Source organism: Anolis sagrei, chromosome 1, assembly GCF_037176765.1.
Source record: "Anolis sagrei isolate rAnoSag1 chromosome 1, rAnoSag1.mat, whole genome shotgun sequence".
Taxonomy (NCBI): domain Eukaryota; kingdom Metazoa; phylum Chordata; class Lepidosauria; order Squamata; family Dactyloidae; genus Anolis; species Anolis sagrei.
Window position 1 is genome coordinate 306953928 of NC_090021.1, and position 16265 is coordinate 306970192.

At 37.0% G+C, this 16265-nt stretch overlaps 1 protein-coding gene across 1 annotated transcript in view; it reads right to left on the bottom strand.

Annotated features, from left to right (window-relative positions):
• Positions 1 to 16265, bottom strand: part of TMED8 (transmembrane p24 trafficking protein family member 8) — a 20495-nt gene continuing 4230 nt past the window's right edge. Inside the window, exons 2-6 of the mRNA XM_060757855.2 lie at positions 14115 to 14193; positions 10416 to 10542; positions 9734 to 9875; positions 8533 to 8826; positions 1 to 7003 (exon numbers count right to left, since the gene is read on the bottom strand). Coding sequence (XP_060613838.2) covers positions 6786 to 7003; positions 8533 to 8826; positions 9734 to 9875; positions 10416 to 10542; positions 14115 to 14193 — 860 coding nt within the window. The 3' untranslated portion in view covers positions 1 to 6785. The remainder of the gene's footprint in view (positions 7004 to 8532; positions 8827 to 9733; positions 9876 to 10415; positions 10543 to 14114; positions 14194 to 16265) is intronic.

A 16265-nucleotide genomic window follows, 5' to 3' on the forward strand; every position in this document is an offset into this window, starting at 1 on the left:
TTGGGTGAATGCTGAAAAGGTTTAATGAGTTTTTTAAAAAATCAAACATACAGTCACAAAACAGATACTTCATAAAGTGTAACAGACATTACATTCTGTTTCAACAGCATACACATTAGAAAGACTGTACCAAGCCAGTACCAAAACATAAATAACAAAAAAGAATGCACGGCAGGATACAAACACATACATATCTGGTGCATAAGATTTCAGATTAAGAGGAGGAATCTTACAAAAAAAATAATACCAGAAACAAAAGCCTCACGCGGTGCCGAAAAAGAGCACCAAACTGGTATTCTGACTCGCAGGCATATTGCAGCCAGAGCCTGATCATTTCAGAAGACAACACAGCATATCCATGTGTTTCTGTCAAAACGTTAAGACTTTCAATGCCCATCTTCATCTTTTTACCATTTAATCCTATGCATCACCACATTATACAAAACTTAGCCTTTCTCGGGCAGGGTTTAGCCAACAGTTTCTAGAACTTGGCAAAAATTGGATTACAAATCCTCCAGCCAACATGTTCTCCAGCCATTGAAGAGCAGGGATTTTAGGAGTAGTAGCCATAGATGTAATGCCTTGGATTTCTTGTCCAATTATATATCCATTAATGGTTAATGACACAACAACAACAAGAGGAAACACCTAGCTGGTAATGTGATGCCAACTACCTATTTAAAATGCTGGATGTGAGCTTTGAATTATGCAAAATCTCTTTCTGTCTTGAATGTCCAAAAAATAAATAAAAGACTATTCTAGTGATGTCCTAGGGAAAAATCCACCCATCACTGGTTTATCAGTCAAAAGTCCATTGCATTTTTTAAAAAATAAGCCCCCACTCTGCATGACAAATCACTACTACAATTTGAAGAGATTCCAAACATTTTGAAGCTCAGCGGGAAAGCTCACCAGTCCCTCATTAAACTATGTTATTTACACTGTTGGGAATAACTTTTGATTGATATCTAAGGAAGCCAATGCTGTTCAGAAGACACTGTTATATACATCAGAAATATATAAGATAGATGAATCTAAATGTAATTTGATTTTTTTATATGACACTGAGCAATGGTATTCAAAGATTCTCACCAAGCTCAAACTCTTCACATTGGAACTGGCATGTTGTGTGCCATAATCAAAACACAGTAGTTTTACATCCTTATACATCTTGGTAGTCAGAAATAATTACCAGAGATGACTAAGGGGTCCTCCAGAATAAATATGCTTAGAGATGCATCCATGAACGTTCAGACATATCAATGTGAGTTGAACCAAGAGTGTGATGTATTCCCCTAAGCTGTTTTATTGGACAGGATTGCTGTTTTAAATTTTTCAAACATTATGGGTAAAGGAACGAACAAGGAAGTAACTGCTCTCTGTTCAAGACTAGCAATTCTCAAAAGTCTGCCTCTTAAGGAAACACAATATTCTGAAATTGCACATCCTTTGTTTAAACAAGAACAAATAAACAAAACTCAACCCATATTAATCTTGCTTTCTAGGATTTACCATTGCTAAATGATAAGTGGCAAACTAACTACAGGCAGTCCTCAAGTTATAGGTTCTGTGGTTTGTTCTTAAGTTGAACAAGTATTTTGGATAGCACAGACATGTTTTGCTGTCTGTTCAGAAGATTTCACTTCACTTTCTGTCCCTGTGATAATTAGATTTTGAAATTTTTGGCTTGTTGTGGAAACAAGTATTGGTGATAAAGCTTTAGTGGAAACACCTTTTCCCCATAAAAACTCTTTTAATAATGAATTACTCTTCTGAGAGGTAGATTCCTCTCATTTCCTGTTGCTTCAGCCCAAGTCTTAACTATGAATCTTTTGTAAGTTGGATGTTTGTAACTCGAGGACTGCCTATATTGCAAAACAAAAGAGCCACTTAAGGCCACAGCATGCTTTAAGATTAAACAGAGCATTTGTCCAACTGATTTCCCCCAGATAATCATGGCCACAAAACAAACAATGCACAGGCTCTTCTGCTGCATGGATTCCTATCTTGGTGTCATGGGCTGAGCAGTAGAGAATGAACAACTAAAAGCAGGCACTGTCTATTCCTCCAAACAACATAGTGAGAAGTCAGGTTATATCACTGCAATGAACTGTCTTAAACTTGTCATTCAAGAAAGGAAGAATAAGAACATGCTTTGAAGGCACAAGTCAATAGGATTCTTTCTATAAGTTCAATAATACGTACAATCTTCTGCATATCAACTTAGATGTAGGCCCCAACGAACTAAAATGGTACTTACTCCCAGGTGCATTTGAACAGGAATATAGATTTGGTTTATGTCATATTGTTCTTATGTCCCTTTAAGTCATTTCTGATTTAGGGTGACTCTATCATAGGGGTTTATCATGGGTTCCTCTGAGCTGGAGAAAATTTGACTTTCTAAAAGTTACCCTATGGGCTTCCTTGACTGAGTAGGGATTCAAACTCTGGTCTCCAGGGTCATAATGCAACACTCAAAACACTATAACCACATTATATCCCATAGTTCTTTTTAATTCTGACACCCTTAACTGTTTTAAGGCGATTGTCAAGGCAGTTTTAATTTTCTCCAAGTAACATTAAGAGTTCCTTAGAATGGATTGTCACATAGATTATCATTTATCTAATAGCCTTCTTTATTATACTAAGTACACAGAAACCTGACCAAATGGAATTTTATTACAGCAATAAATAGAAGAAATAAATAAAATTAACAACAGTAATTCATGACTTTTTAATAAGAGGAAGAACTAAAAGAGGGCAAAATTAGGTTATAAAAAGCCATAAAACATTCAGAGAATCTTTTTTAAGAGCTACCAAGATTGGATGGTAGACATGAATAGTTCCTCCCTATCTTTAATTGCTATATATTTTTCATTCTTTCATCATGTTACTTCTGTACATGATGAAAAGGAATAAATTAGCCAATAGTTAATAGTTATCATGCAGAACAATGCTCAAAGTACATCTACTATAAAGTTAGTCATATAATTTTAGAAAATGTCTATCCTATGTTTCAACCATTCTGAAACTATAGCTGATTTATCTGAAATTGCAGTTCTCTTCCATCTACACCAGGCATGGGCAAACTTCGGCCCTCCAGGTGTTTTGGACTGCAACTCCTACCATTCCTAACAGCCTTAGGCCCTTTTGTTTTCCCCCTCAGCCACTTAAAAGGAAAGAGTCTGAGGCTTTTAGGAAACGTGAGAGTTGAAGTCCAAAACACCTGGAGGGCCAAAGCTAGCCCATGCGTGATCTACACCAATGCATGTAAAAATGACAAAAATTAACTGCATCAATTCAAAACTAGTACGTACATTTTTCTTAGCTGTTTCTCACAGAGGCCTCCAAAGTTTTTCGGTCTGTGATTCAATTATTTCATTATTTATTTTGTAAGAGGTTTATGATGAGAAGATACCAACTTATGGCATATGATGGCATAGATTGGTGCCATCCCTATGCCTGAGCAAGTCTTGGTCTGGCAAGTATTTGGATCAGATATTTTGGATAGTATTTGGGTAGGATATATAATCTGATGCCACTACAAAGTTTGAAAAATTTTGAAGAGGGAAGGATGTGACCAGGCAGACATTGTCACATGATGCAAACCTCAGTGGCATGAATAGAATTACACAATAAAAGCAACAATTTCAAATTCTGTCCTTCATCTTCAAATTAGTTCCTGACAGCCAGAAATAAGATCCTGTTTTCTATCATCTGGGAGAGCACAGTCCTTATTGCTTGGCAAAAAAAGTCTTTAAGCAAATGTTGTAATTAGGCATGCACAATATTAGCTCAAACATGCACACTTAATATATACAACCTCTATTTCTATACTCCTTATTCAGGAAGAACTTTAAATAAAACAACTACCCATCATCTCCAATGTCTAACAAAACAGTGCCCTTGTGGAGCCCCTGGGGTCACAATGGGTTAAACCCTTGTGCCAGCAGCACTGATGACTGATGGGTCCACAGTTCAAATCCAGGGAGAGCAGGTTGAGCTCCCTCTGACAACTCCAGCTCCCCATGCAGGGACATGAAAGAAGCCTCCCACAAGGATGGTAAAACATCAACCATCCAGGCATTCCCTGGGCAATGTCCTTGCAGACAGCCAATTCTCTCACACCAGAAGTGACTTGCAGTTTCTCAAGTCGCTCCTGACACGAAAAAAGTGGCCTTGTGTTCAAAATGGACACATAAAACATGAGCTATGTATAGTGTGGAAAGTAAATAGATTAAGGTTTCAAGGGAAATACCTTGAATAATTGCAAATAACCACAGTTTAAATCTACATTCGGGGAAGGCAAGTTGTTAAAAAGTTGTCTACAGGTAATTAAAAGAGACAAAATAAATGAGGGAAGTGTCTGAGACCACTTCCTATGCAGCTCATTTATAGAGAAAGAAATATATGTGCTATCCTTTACGTCAAAGATTTTTCATTTTCAATTAGTACTAAATTGTTTGTGATTCCCCATCCTAAACCAAGTACTGTATTCATTTCTCCTTTTCATGTTATTGGTCTACAACAAGTTGTGCATTTGTTTCTCACATCACACCCTGATGAAAGATAAATTGCACTTGACCCCCTTTTTTAAAGTGAGCAGAAATGAAAAAAGTCTAGGATATAATTCCATGAACCTTTTCTGTTAAAAATGTATTGATTGCAAAAATGGTCTTTCCCTGTTCTATTTACTTTTCTAGTTACATTATTAGCTTCACTTAGCAAAGTACATAATATGGCAAAGAGAATATGAAGCATTTTTGGAAAATGGGTTCTTTGGCTTTATGTGGTCCCCTCACTAAACCTGATACAACAACAGCTTTCCCTAGAAGGGTTTCCAAAAATCTATGATAAACTATGAATGTTTGCTGCAATCATGCAAAGAACCAAGTAAAAACACATTAGACAAAATGTCACAGAGAGCAGTTGTTTTGAAAGGCATATTCACATTTGCATCTGAAATCTTTGTATACATTTATACATCCTCTGCTGCAGAGACAACCATAAGCTACATACATATATCCTCTAAGACCTGAGCTGTGAATGACAGATGATGCAATTGCCAAATTCCGATATGGAATAGGAAATTGTGCTACTAATTAAAAACTGGCAATAGCATCTGAACTCTGTATGGTATGTGTGAAAAGAGACTCTTACTGGTTACTGATAGTCCTGAGAGCTTCAATGATGAATGTCAAAAATAAGGCCTAGACCCACTGGTGGAGACCATATCATAACAAAACATGGACAAACTGCAGAATCCTTATCAGGACTAAGAACTCAAAGCCCTTATTGAAGATGGAAAAGGGCTAATATGTGGGTCAATGATTGCCTCACTGTCACTTTGTGTCCTGTACTATTTTGTTTGAGTTGGGTTTGGGTAGGTGCACTTAGACCTGCGTGTTTGAAATTTCATACTGTCGGGGAGCTGAAGTGAAGCATAGCAAACGTAAGAAGCACAACAATCATATAACCACATCCAGACTATAGATAGGTAAGAAGTGATAGGCAGCAGAGAACAGACTGCTTCAATTTGACTGTCAAGGTGATGCATTTTTTTAAAAAACAAATACCCGGAATATCCCATGTCAGTCTTGAGCTTCCACTTATTAGAGGATTTTATATCCTTTTAGTCAAGTCTATATAAGGGCCCCTTGGTGGCACAGCAGGTTAAACCACTGAGCTGCTGAACTTGCTGACCGAAAGGTTGGCAGTTCAAATCTGGAGAGCGGAGTGAGCCCATGCTATCAGCCACAGCTTCTGCCAATGTAGCAGTTCGAAAACAGGCAAATGTGAGTAGATCAATAGATACTGTTTCTGCGGGAAGGTAATGGTGCTCCATGCAGTCATGCCAGCCACATGACCTAGGAAGCATCTATGGACAATGGCTGCTCTTCAGCTTAGAAATGGAGATGAGCACCACCTCCCAGAGTCGGACACAACTAGACTTAAAGTCAAGGAAAACCTTTACCTTTACCTACTCAATTCTAGTTTGACAATTATATCTAACGCTGTGCTAAATTTATGAAAAAAGCCAATCAGCACATTGTGCCTTAAAAGGTGTGAAGGAACCAGAAGTAATTTCTGTTGATGACAGCTTTTTCAATTATTTCCCCAAAAACAAGAGTTTTATGGTTTATGTTTCCTTCTCCCATGGTTCTTTTACTCCCTTGATTAAGAGAGAATTCATGAGGTCTTAACTCTTCAATCAACTCTGACCTTTGATTCAAGTCAAGCTCTGCTATCCAAACATGTATGTCAAAAACTGAATCCCGGCTGTGCCTTGCACTGAACATGCCAGTGTGGTTGGAGGCAGAAGAAAGGCACGCTTTCCAGTGGTGTGGAAGGCTTACATTCAATTTCATGAGATTCTCAGGGACCAGGCAAACGACAACGCATCACATCACAGTAATAGCACTAGTTCTACAGGCTGCTTTGGCAGTTGATCCAAGTGAATTTTTGCAGCCAGCATATTAGAAGAGAACATATTTACCCAAAAAGTAAAAGGCATATTTCTGAGTTCATACAAGTGCAATAGAAAGGAAAGGCAAACACTTGAAGTCCAGTGACTTGCTTTGCTGAGGCTAAAAATCCAGCATGGTGTCTGCATAAAACAAAGTGGAACTGCCAGTGATTGCTTGCCCCACCTTCATAGTGAAGCGCAACTGAAAGGAGTCATCTGCACATAAGCACAGAGATGCATATAAGATTTGGCTATCAAGCAGTACCTCTAGTCACAGACCTGTCTCCAGTTCTTTACATCTCACCCATTCCATCCTTGCTTAGCTGGTATAATAGACATGAAAGAAAAGAATCTTGTTGCGTAGGAGGGAATAAGAGTTATCGAATTTGAGCAAATAGATGCCCTCGCCTGGATACTCGTGGCTGCCTATTTGCACTTCATGGTGGCTGTCCCTTCGGTAGACTGACATGATCTCCCCATAACGGCTTCTCAAATAGCTTTTGGAACCCCTTTCCACATCACCAACAGGGATAGGTCCTGAGAAGAAAAACACACAACACTTTAAGCAGCCAAGAGAATAAATTAGGGTAAGACTGGCTGATCAAAGAAGTCTATATGAAGAAGACATAAAGCCACATGCTGGACGTGGCTCTCAAGACAGCTCCTATTCACAATGCCCCTGAAGCTCTATATCTCTCTAAAAGTATCTTCTTGCAATTCAACACCTTAGTCTTATATGTTAGTAATTTCTTTAAAAAACCAAGAATATCATGTGATGCTGTACATGCTTATAGAATAGTTAATCACACTAATACCGGTATATTCCTCAGTATCCACAAGTTTGTATATTGCATACTATAGTCGATGATGAAAACTTAAAGATAACATACAGCTACTTTCAATGACTGGAGAAAGAATAATTAAGGAAGTTGTCATCATTGCTAAATCCAGTGTTTTTGGACCTATGAAATTAAGTACATATAGCTGGAGTTAAAATGCAAGCATTGTGACTGCATAGAGGGTTAGCATGCAGTCATGATTTGAGCTTTGTATTAAGACAGGCATCCTCAAACTGTGGCCCTCCAGCTGTTTGGGCTCCCAACTCCCAGAAGTCCTAACGAGCTTGTTCAATTGTCAGGAATTCTGGGAGTTGAAGGACCAAACAGCCGGAGAGCTGTAAATTACTGAGGGGAGAAAAAAAAATTCAATTTAGAAATTGTTGTATGTTTGACTGAAGTGACACGGTACATCTTTACTGTAGAATTAATGAAATTTGGTACCACTCTAACTGCCATGGTTCAATGGTATGGAATCATGGTTGCTATGGTTTTCTCTGCCAAATAGTGTTGGAACTGCATGAAACTACAAATCTCAGAAGTCCATAGCATTGTGCCATGGAAGTAAGTGGTGTCAAATTGCATCAATTCAACAGTGTAGATGCACCCATGGCCACTGAGACAATCTGGTTGTTCTTTTTAAATCCTTTTTGCTGATTTTTGGTAATGTTAATAATTTTACTATCATCCTCATGTTTTAACTATATGAACTATTTCAGCCATAATGGGTTGTTGCTCTTACGTGCCTTCAAGTCAACTCTGACTTAGGGTGGCTCTGCCACAGGATTTCCTTGGCAAGATGTATTCAGAGTTTTGCCATTACCTTCATCTATAATAATAATAATAATAAATAATAATTAAATAAAACTTTATTTCTATTCCGCCACCATCTCTCCGAAGGGATTTGGAGCAGCTCACAAAAGCACTCCAAGGTGCAGCACACATCAGAGAGAGTGCCTTGGCCAAGGTCATTCAGCAGAGTTCCATGAATGAGGGAGATTCAAACCTTGGTTTCCCAAGTTCCTGATCTAACATTCAAGTTACTACATTATTCTGACTCTCAGTGTGCAATGGATAAAATGGCAAAGCCTGTTTTGCAAAAGAAATGCAAAACAGAAAGGAAAGATGATCTGTGTGATCTCATTTGGGATTCAAAAATTGTAGAACCATAAATATAAATAGATATGAGGTACGGCAAGTGTTATTCCACTTTTCTAGTTGTGTACTGACCTTCAAACTCTTCCTCTTCATCTTCTTCATCACTTGATTCACTGACCTGGACAGTAATGGCAGTGCTAGTAACAGGAGTCCAATCAAAATAGACCCCAAAACCAATGTCATAATCTTCTGTGGCAAATTCCCAGCAGACACGCTTTCCATCTGGGTGAGTTGGCACCCGGACTGTTAACACCTCACCCCGTTTGACCACCATTCGGGTATTCTTTTCCTTGGCCATCTTTGCTTTGAAATCTCTTATTTTGGAGCTGGTCCAAGTGGTTGGTGGAATCAGAGGAGGTGGTCGAGCTGAAAGAAACAAGGATGGCATTATGGACTTGGAACTTTTCTTTAATAGAACTAGGCAGTCTAATAATTTTGCTATATTTCAGAAATAATAATAATTCCCCTCTATGTGCTAGAAGAGTTATCAAAATAAATCATGACTTTTTTCCCTCCTTTAGATCTCTACACCGTATTCCAACTTTACTTTGGGTTGATTGAGACTGCTATTTCAATGTTAACTCAATTTATACTATTATTTTCTAGGAAAAACCAGCTATTTCTTTAAATATTATATTTTACTATATTTTATTAGGCCTTTTTAACCTACTGATGCAGTTTCTAAGCTAAGAAATACAGTATTTTCAGGAGATATCGACCAGATTACCAAGTACTGCACATGTATTTTAAAAGTTATTCTACAGTTAAACAGTTGTGCTGATTAATAACATACCAAACTATAGCTTACTACACATATAGCTACTGAAAGTAGCTTGATTGTGATTTAAGAAATTACCACCATAAGCGTATTGAGCTGATTGGCTAAGTAGAACAGATTGCATTGCATCTCCAGAGAACTATAGCTTTGAGAACGCATCTCAGGGAAATAAATGTGATGACAATGTTTGAGTCTCCCTGTTTCCTTGTAGGTTCCACTTCTGTTCCTGTCATGTACTATACATGACCCACAAGCTGATAATGCATCTTAAAATTAAATGAGAGGAATAGAATATTCAGAAGGCACCAAATTGAGAATAAGAAATGTGTTATACTAGAGTCTACATGACCTTCAGGGCTTCTATTCTACAGACTTGTAGATCAGTTTCACTTAGCATACCCTATGACAATAGAGCACCAATATTACAAATGTTTATTGCTTAGAACAATGGCTTCTAAGTCACACTAGGAGAAAGCAATACAATCTTATCCTCACCTTTTTTCTGCTCTCCCAGCAGATCAGTTGTTTCGAGCTCTGCTGAGAGGACATCTACGGCACCAGTGTACTCGGATTGTATCATGACTATATCACCTGGCCCTTCTGGAGTAGGGCATTTTCTCACCTGCACAAGAGCCTCCTATGGAGAAAAATGTTTCCTCAGTATGACTGTCTAATAAGATCCAGCTATTTCATTATTAAGCTTTACATTTTATTATGCCCTTTTAACCTGTTGATACAGTGTGTTCAGCAATTCTCTGAAGATATTATTATTAAAATAAATAGAAGATCTAATTGCATACGTATTAGTTTTTGAAGTCATGAGAAATGTCTTTACAACTTTGTCACTCTATCAAACTTTATTCTTACTTTAATATGTTGGGCTACAATCTACATTTTTATTTTTGTTTTCAAAAATTGCAATTGAAAGTTAATATCTGTCATGAATAATTTGCATGTAATACATATATTTAATGAAGTTTACAAACCCTAACATATCAAAGGAACAGAAGAATTCAATAATGTAAGCAGAAATATACATATACTATAAAAGAGTATCCCAAGCAAATCTCACCAAGCATATAGTCTTAGCGTACCAAATATGAATATTGCATTTGGAAACAAAAGAATACAGCATTATAATGCTATGTAAGATATTACCCAAGAGGCAAACTCCCACCTCCTTTTGTTGCTGGACTTGATCTGTTAGGATCTCCTTTCCTGCTACATCTTGTTCTTCTTGATTTCCATGACCACACTCAGAATCCTTTGCAATATCTTCATTTAGAGAGGACCCATTCTGCAGCCTCTCAGAGAAAGACAGTATTTCAAATTCAATGTTTTAAGAGCACTCTGTAATGATGAACTGAAGCAAACAACAATTTCCAATTTTCTGGTAAATTGAAGGGAAAGTGGGAGAAAGGGCTAAAAGAAAGATTTGGGATACTGTAGAAACATGACAACTCTACCATCTATGTCTAACACATCGAAGTGAATTTTGTCACACACAAGTGAAAGTACAGCAGGAATTAATCATTGTTCTGCACTGTAATCCCACAGGTAGCAGAAAACAATCCAGCTGAGCCCATCCAATAATCTCTTGGGATGTTTTGTAAACACCAACTTTGACAAAATACCCAACAATCTAACAGAATTAATTTGTCCACCACCCCACACCACCCAAATATAGTATAGCAATTTGACAGTTTGTTCTCATGTCTCTATGTTGATAGATGCAACTTTCACAAGTAAAATCTTGTAAAAGAGAGATACCAAATCTGTTTTATGTACACAGATGTCACAGCAAAGAAATGGCATAAGAGGCTTGCCTAAGACCTTAGTGTTCCTGCCAACTACTCACCCTCCCGATACTGCTCACTACATATAGAATCATAAAAATCTCTAAAGCTATGGTATTTTCTCCTAATTGACTCACCTAGTTCACAGTTGCCTACTCTAATTTAATAAAGCAATTTTCCAGGTACTTGCTTTACTATGGGACATGTATGTATTACTGAGCTGCGAGTCTTCTCTTTCACAATTTGACAAAATAGTTTACAGTGTTTGATGAGTGTGGGTTTATATTATATAAAAGAAATAAACAAATAGCTAGAGGCACAACAGTGATAGCTGTCTCCTCTATTCTCACTAATCCTAAAGGATGTAAGACTGTCCTAGGGATTTGGATGCTCAGTGGATTTTTGGTTCTGTCATACATTTACGTAGATTGGATGAGGCTGTAACAGCATCAGAGGAAATGTTGATACCCCGTATTTATCACTGCTGGGCTAGTAACCAGATAACGACTACAGCTTTCTCAGCTGTATCTTTTCTATATGCAATGCTCTTTCTCTACAGGTCGAATGCCATCAACATTTTAGCACCACATGGAAGCCTGACTATTTACTCAAGCTTTTAGGTCTTATTAACCACCACTTGGTGCTGATTTATTGATGCATTTATACTGTACTATTGATTATTGCTGTTCTGCATTTTTATGCTGCATTGCTTTTAGTGCTAGTAATAAAAAAGGTTAGAAATATTTAATCACTGGTAGTAATTCATAAATAGTTGTGTCCATATAGATAACATTAGGAAGCCTGAAGTATAGCCATCACATGACTCAAGCTATACTTACTCAGAAAAGAAAAAAAACAAGTTCTACCAGCAAACATGGGAAACAATGGCTAAACACGCATTCAGCCTTCATGATAACTTTAGGATAGCCAAGCAAGTTTATTGTATGTTTTTCCTTCACAACTGTTTAAAGTTCCCAGCTTAAAAAATGACAGGCAAGTGGGTGCAATTTTCTGCAAAAGCTTGCCAGTCCTGAGCAATTCTCTGGGAGACTTGTGTAGCCTATAAGTCAGGGATGTAAGGATCCAATCACACAGAGTACTTTTCAGGCAGGAGGAGCACTTTTTTCGCCACTGCATGAAAAAGTATTGTGCAAGCACTGTTGAAGAGGGGTGGATACAAGGGCAACTCAAACCAATATCCTGCAAATTTTAAACTGACAGAGAAAGATAACTTCCATATGATTACCAAAACTATTGGTTGCTGGAAATAAAACTCATCAGTTTTAAGTCACCAATAGTAACAAAATGCAAAGTGAAATTAATTAGGTTAACACCATGCTCTAAATAAGCTTGATTCTAGGAGCTCATATACATCAGGTGTTTTTTTCAGTGACCCAGTGCTTCCTTACTACCATTATTTCACTTCACAGTTCCTTTATATTAGGACTGTCCCAAAAATGAATGCTTTACCAGTCTCATTTCATATCTCTCTATATTCTTACTATCTGTGGAATCAAGAATCCAGCCTTTACAGATCTGAATATGTTATAATGTTGGTCTGTCCACTTTAATTTTTAAGGTATCTAGCAAGATCCACACTCCAAGCTGAACTAGAAAATTCCAGGAACACTGGTACTAAAATATCTTGCATTTTCAAAATATAAATTAGGCTTCTATTGAACTTTTTTTTTTGTTCAAGAGAGACTGTTATATCTTATGCATAAAATAACCCCCAGGGGTGAAAACACAAGATATGTATTGAAGCATTAAAACAAATCACTAAACTCCATTCATTATTAAAAGGAGTGAAAAGATGGAAATACTATCAATGCAAAAACCTCGAGTCCAAAGAAATTAGCTATGGTTAACAGCAAACAAGTCTGACAATGTGCTGTCGAAGGCTTATCATGGTCGGAAAAACTGGGTTGCTGTGAGTTTTCCAGCCTGTATGGCCATGTTCGCCCATATCTATGGCAGGCATCCTCAGAGGTTATGAGATTTGTTGGAAACTAGGCAAGTGTGGTTTATATATCTGTGGACTGTCCAGGGTGGAAGAAAGAACTCTCGTCTGTTTGAGGTAAGTGTGAATGTTGCAGTTAATCACCTTTATTAGCATTAAATAGCCTTGCAGCTTCAAAGCTTGGCTGTGTCCTGCCTGGGAGAATCCTGGGGAAAGGTCTGACAACCTTCCTTAGGAAGTAAATTAACAATGGGTTCTACCACCGAGAAAGCTTTGTTCCTTAAAGCCATTCACATAGCCTTCAATAAACCATTGAATTTAGCAAGTGTCTCTTAGTTCAATCTAATTCTTTGAGAGTTCAAAGCAATTATATTTACAGGTAGGAAGTGATACCTTGAGACAGTGTTCAGAAACTGCCTATGAACCAATGAGGAAATCAAAGACAAAGATTTTAAGAATCACAGCCATTTAAACAGTGAGTAACCACAGCCATTTAAACAGTGAGTTCATGCTAACCTAGAGATTAAAGCAAAAGCCTATTTGGCATCAATTGGACTGTTGCACAGCATCCCCCGATGGGGATATAATTACAGAGGCCCCGGGGATTTATCTCTTTTATGCTACAGCTGCATATGACAGGATTATCTCAGATCGCTTTTGAAATCTGACATTCTGTTCCCACAATAACGGAACAAAGACTCATCCACTTACTTCTCTTTTTGAAAGGTATAGTGTACTTTAGTATTTGATCATTGTAAGCACCTATAGGTCAGTGCTTGAATAATGCATAACCAATTAATTTGCTGTAAGTCCCACCTGCAGATACTACATATGATATGAATTATAAACGTTGCCTTCCTAATACAGATTTTTAAAATCAACGTGTCAATCTGTAAGTTTGCTTCTGAATCCAAACAAATCACCATCACTGATTTTATGTTTACCAGAATAACAAATAAAACTCCAAAATGAAGCACTTCAAAGAAATTCTATTTTATCTTGATAGGTGAAAGTTGCTTTCTAAATCCCTCCCTCATATGAGAAATTAAGTATATCTTCCTTTTCTTTTTCCTTAAACACCACGTAACACAGATCTCTGTCCAAAATACATATTTCCTACCTGCATAGTGAGGTATCATTTCCCAGACTGACTTCTGCCTGGGGTGTAGGTTCTGGCCGCTGAGTTATATCTTCATTCTCTGTATTGAAAAAACAGAAATCATCATTACCTAAGTTCCAATATTTAATACAAAAAGTCTTGCAGTCAAATTGTTTTTCCATGTCATACCTGTCTTAGTGGGATTCAGAGAAAGTAGCTACTTCCAGGAAAAAGTATGAAAAAAAATATTGTGAGCACATGAATCAAGAAGGTTTCTGTTTCAAGGCAGTAAGCATGCTTTTCAGAAAGAAACCCTAGACGTGACTAAAGCATGGCATTTAAAACTAGAGTAACAATATCCTGGAGAAGTGGTTGGAAAAAAGAAGCCAACAGTAGCCCATAGATGACGCAGCACATAGCTTATTGTGGTAGAATCAACCCACAATATAATTTGTGCTTATAAGATAAGCCTTGGGCTCTGTAAGCAGCATATCTTAAAGCCGACAACTTACTTCCTTAAAAACTGTTTACACTGCAGGCAGAACACTATTAGCTGGGCTGACAATATGCAAATTCTATGGACTTATAAATCCAGCGCTGTGTATGTGTGCATAACTGCAAGCTGATTTGGATTATAGCAAACCCATATTTTCATAAGGTTTTCTTAGACAAGGAATTCTCAGAGTTGGTTTTGCCAGTGCCTTCCTGTGAAATACAGCCTAAAACACCTGGTATTCGTTAGCAGTCTCCCATCCAAGTATTAATCAAAGCTGACCCTTCTTCACTTCAAAGATCAGATGGGATCTAACAACTTTTTAAATTATATTTAGGCTGCTTGAAGACATGATTTCTTATTAAAGATGGCAACCTTTCAAACACAGAAATACTACAGTCAGGCTGTAGTTCTAAGTACCATATATACTTAAGTATAAGCTGAGTTTTTCAGCTCTTTTTTAGGCTGAAAAAGCCCCCCTAAGCTTATACTTGAGTCAATGTGATTTATTATCTGTTATTATTCTTATTTTTATTACATTGATTATTTTACTCTATTTATTATTATTATTTTATTACATTTATTATTTTACTCTGTTATAAATGTTATTATATTTTCATTATTTCACTCTATTATTATTATTATTATTATTTACATTTATTATTATTGGAAGGATACGTAAGCACATTTACATTGAAGGTTAGAACAATGGTTTAATCACAGTTGGACAGTCGTATCTTAAATTATAGTTTTATGTAAATATTCAAAAACATTTAACCTACTGATGCCTCAATTAATGTAATTTTATTGGTATCTATTTTTATTTTGAAATTAACCAGTAGCTGCTGCATTTCCCACCCTTGGCTTATACTCAAGTCAATATGTTTTCCCAGGGGTTTTTTTTGTGGTAAAATTAGGTGCCTCGGCTTATATTCAGGTCATCTTATACTCGAGTATATACGGGTATGTCCTCCCAAGTAGAATAGAATCTTAAGACTGATGTGACTGAAGTTAGATTTATGTGTTTTAAAAAATTCTGAAAAATAATGATGACAATGGGCAATCATATCTCATCTCTAAAATATGATCTATAAAAGAGCCTTTTGTCTGTGGATATAGTTCCCCTGTTACTCCTTTAATGTAAGCCATCGCCAACCTAGAAATTCCTTAATTCACCATAGTTTCCCACCATGTCAGACCCAGGAAACTGTTATTAATTATGGAATGTTGCCTCCCAGAAAGAAATACTTCTAGAATTTGTTTGCCTATGTAGCCCAAACAATTTGGTGAGTTGTTGGCTTACTGTTCTAGGTTACCTGATGCAACAGTTACACCAACACACAGTGCTTTAATTACAGATAGCTGATGTGCTAGGGAACATAAGGCAGGGCAATATCTAACGACAATGCCTCAAGGGATGTTATTAGATGCTAGCTCCTGACAAACAACTTCATCAAAACAGTGCTATAGCATATGAAAGTTGATCAAGTAAAGATTATTGCTTGAGTAGCAAATTCTACATCAAGATACATTGCAAGCATCTAATACAGTATTAGAATTTGGCTCCCACTACTATTTAAAACACTTTACTTTTTATCACAGAATATTAAGCTCTTTTTTACTATGTACTTGGTGAGAACATTCTGTTAATTCTTGCTGTCTCTTAATGTTGATTGTAA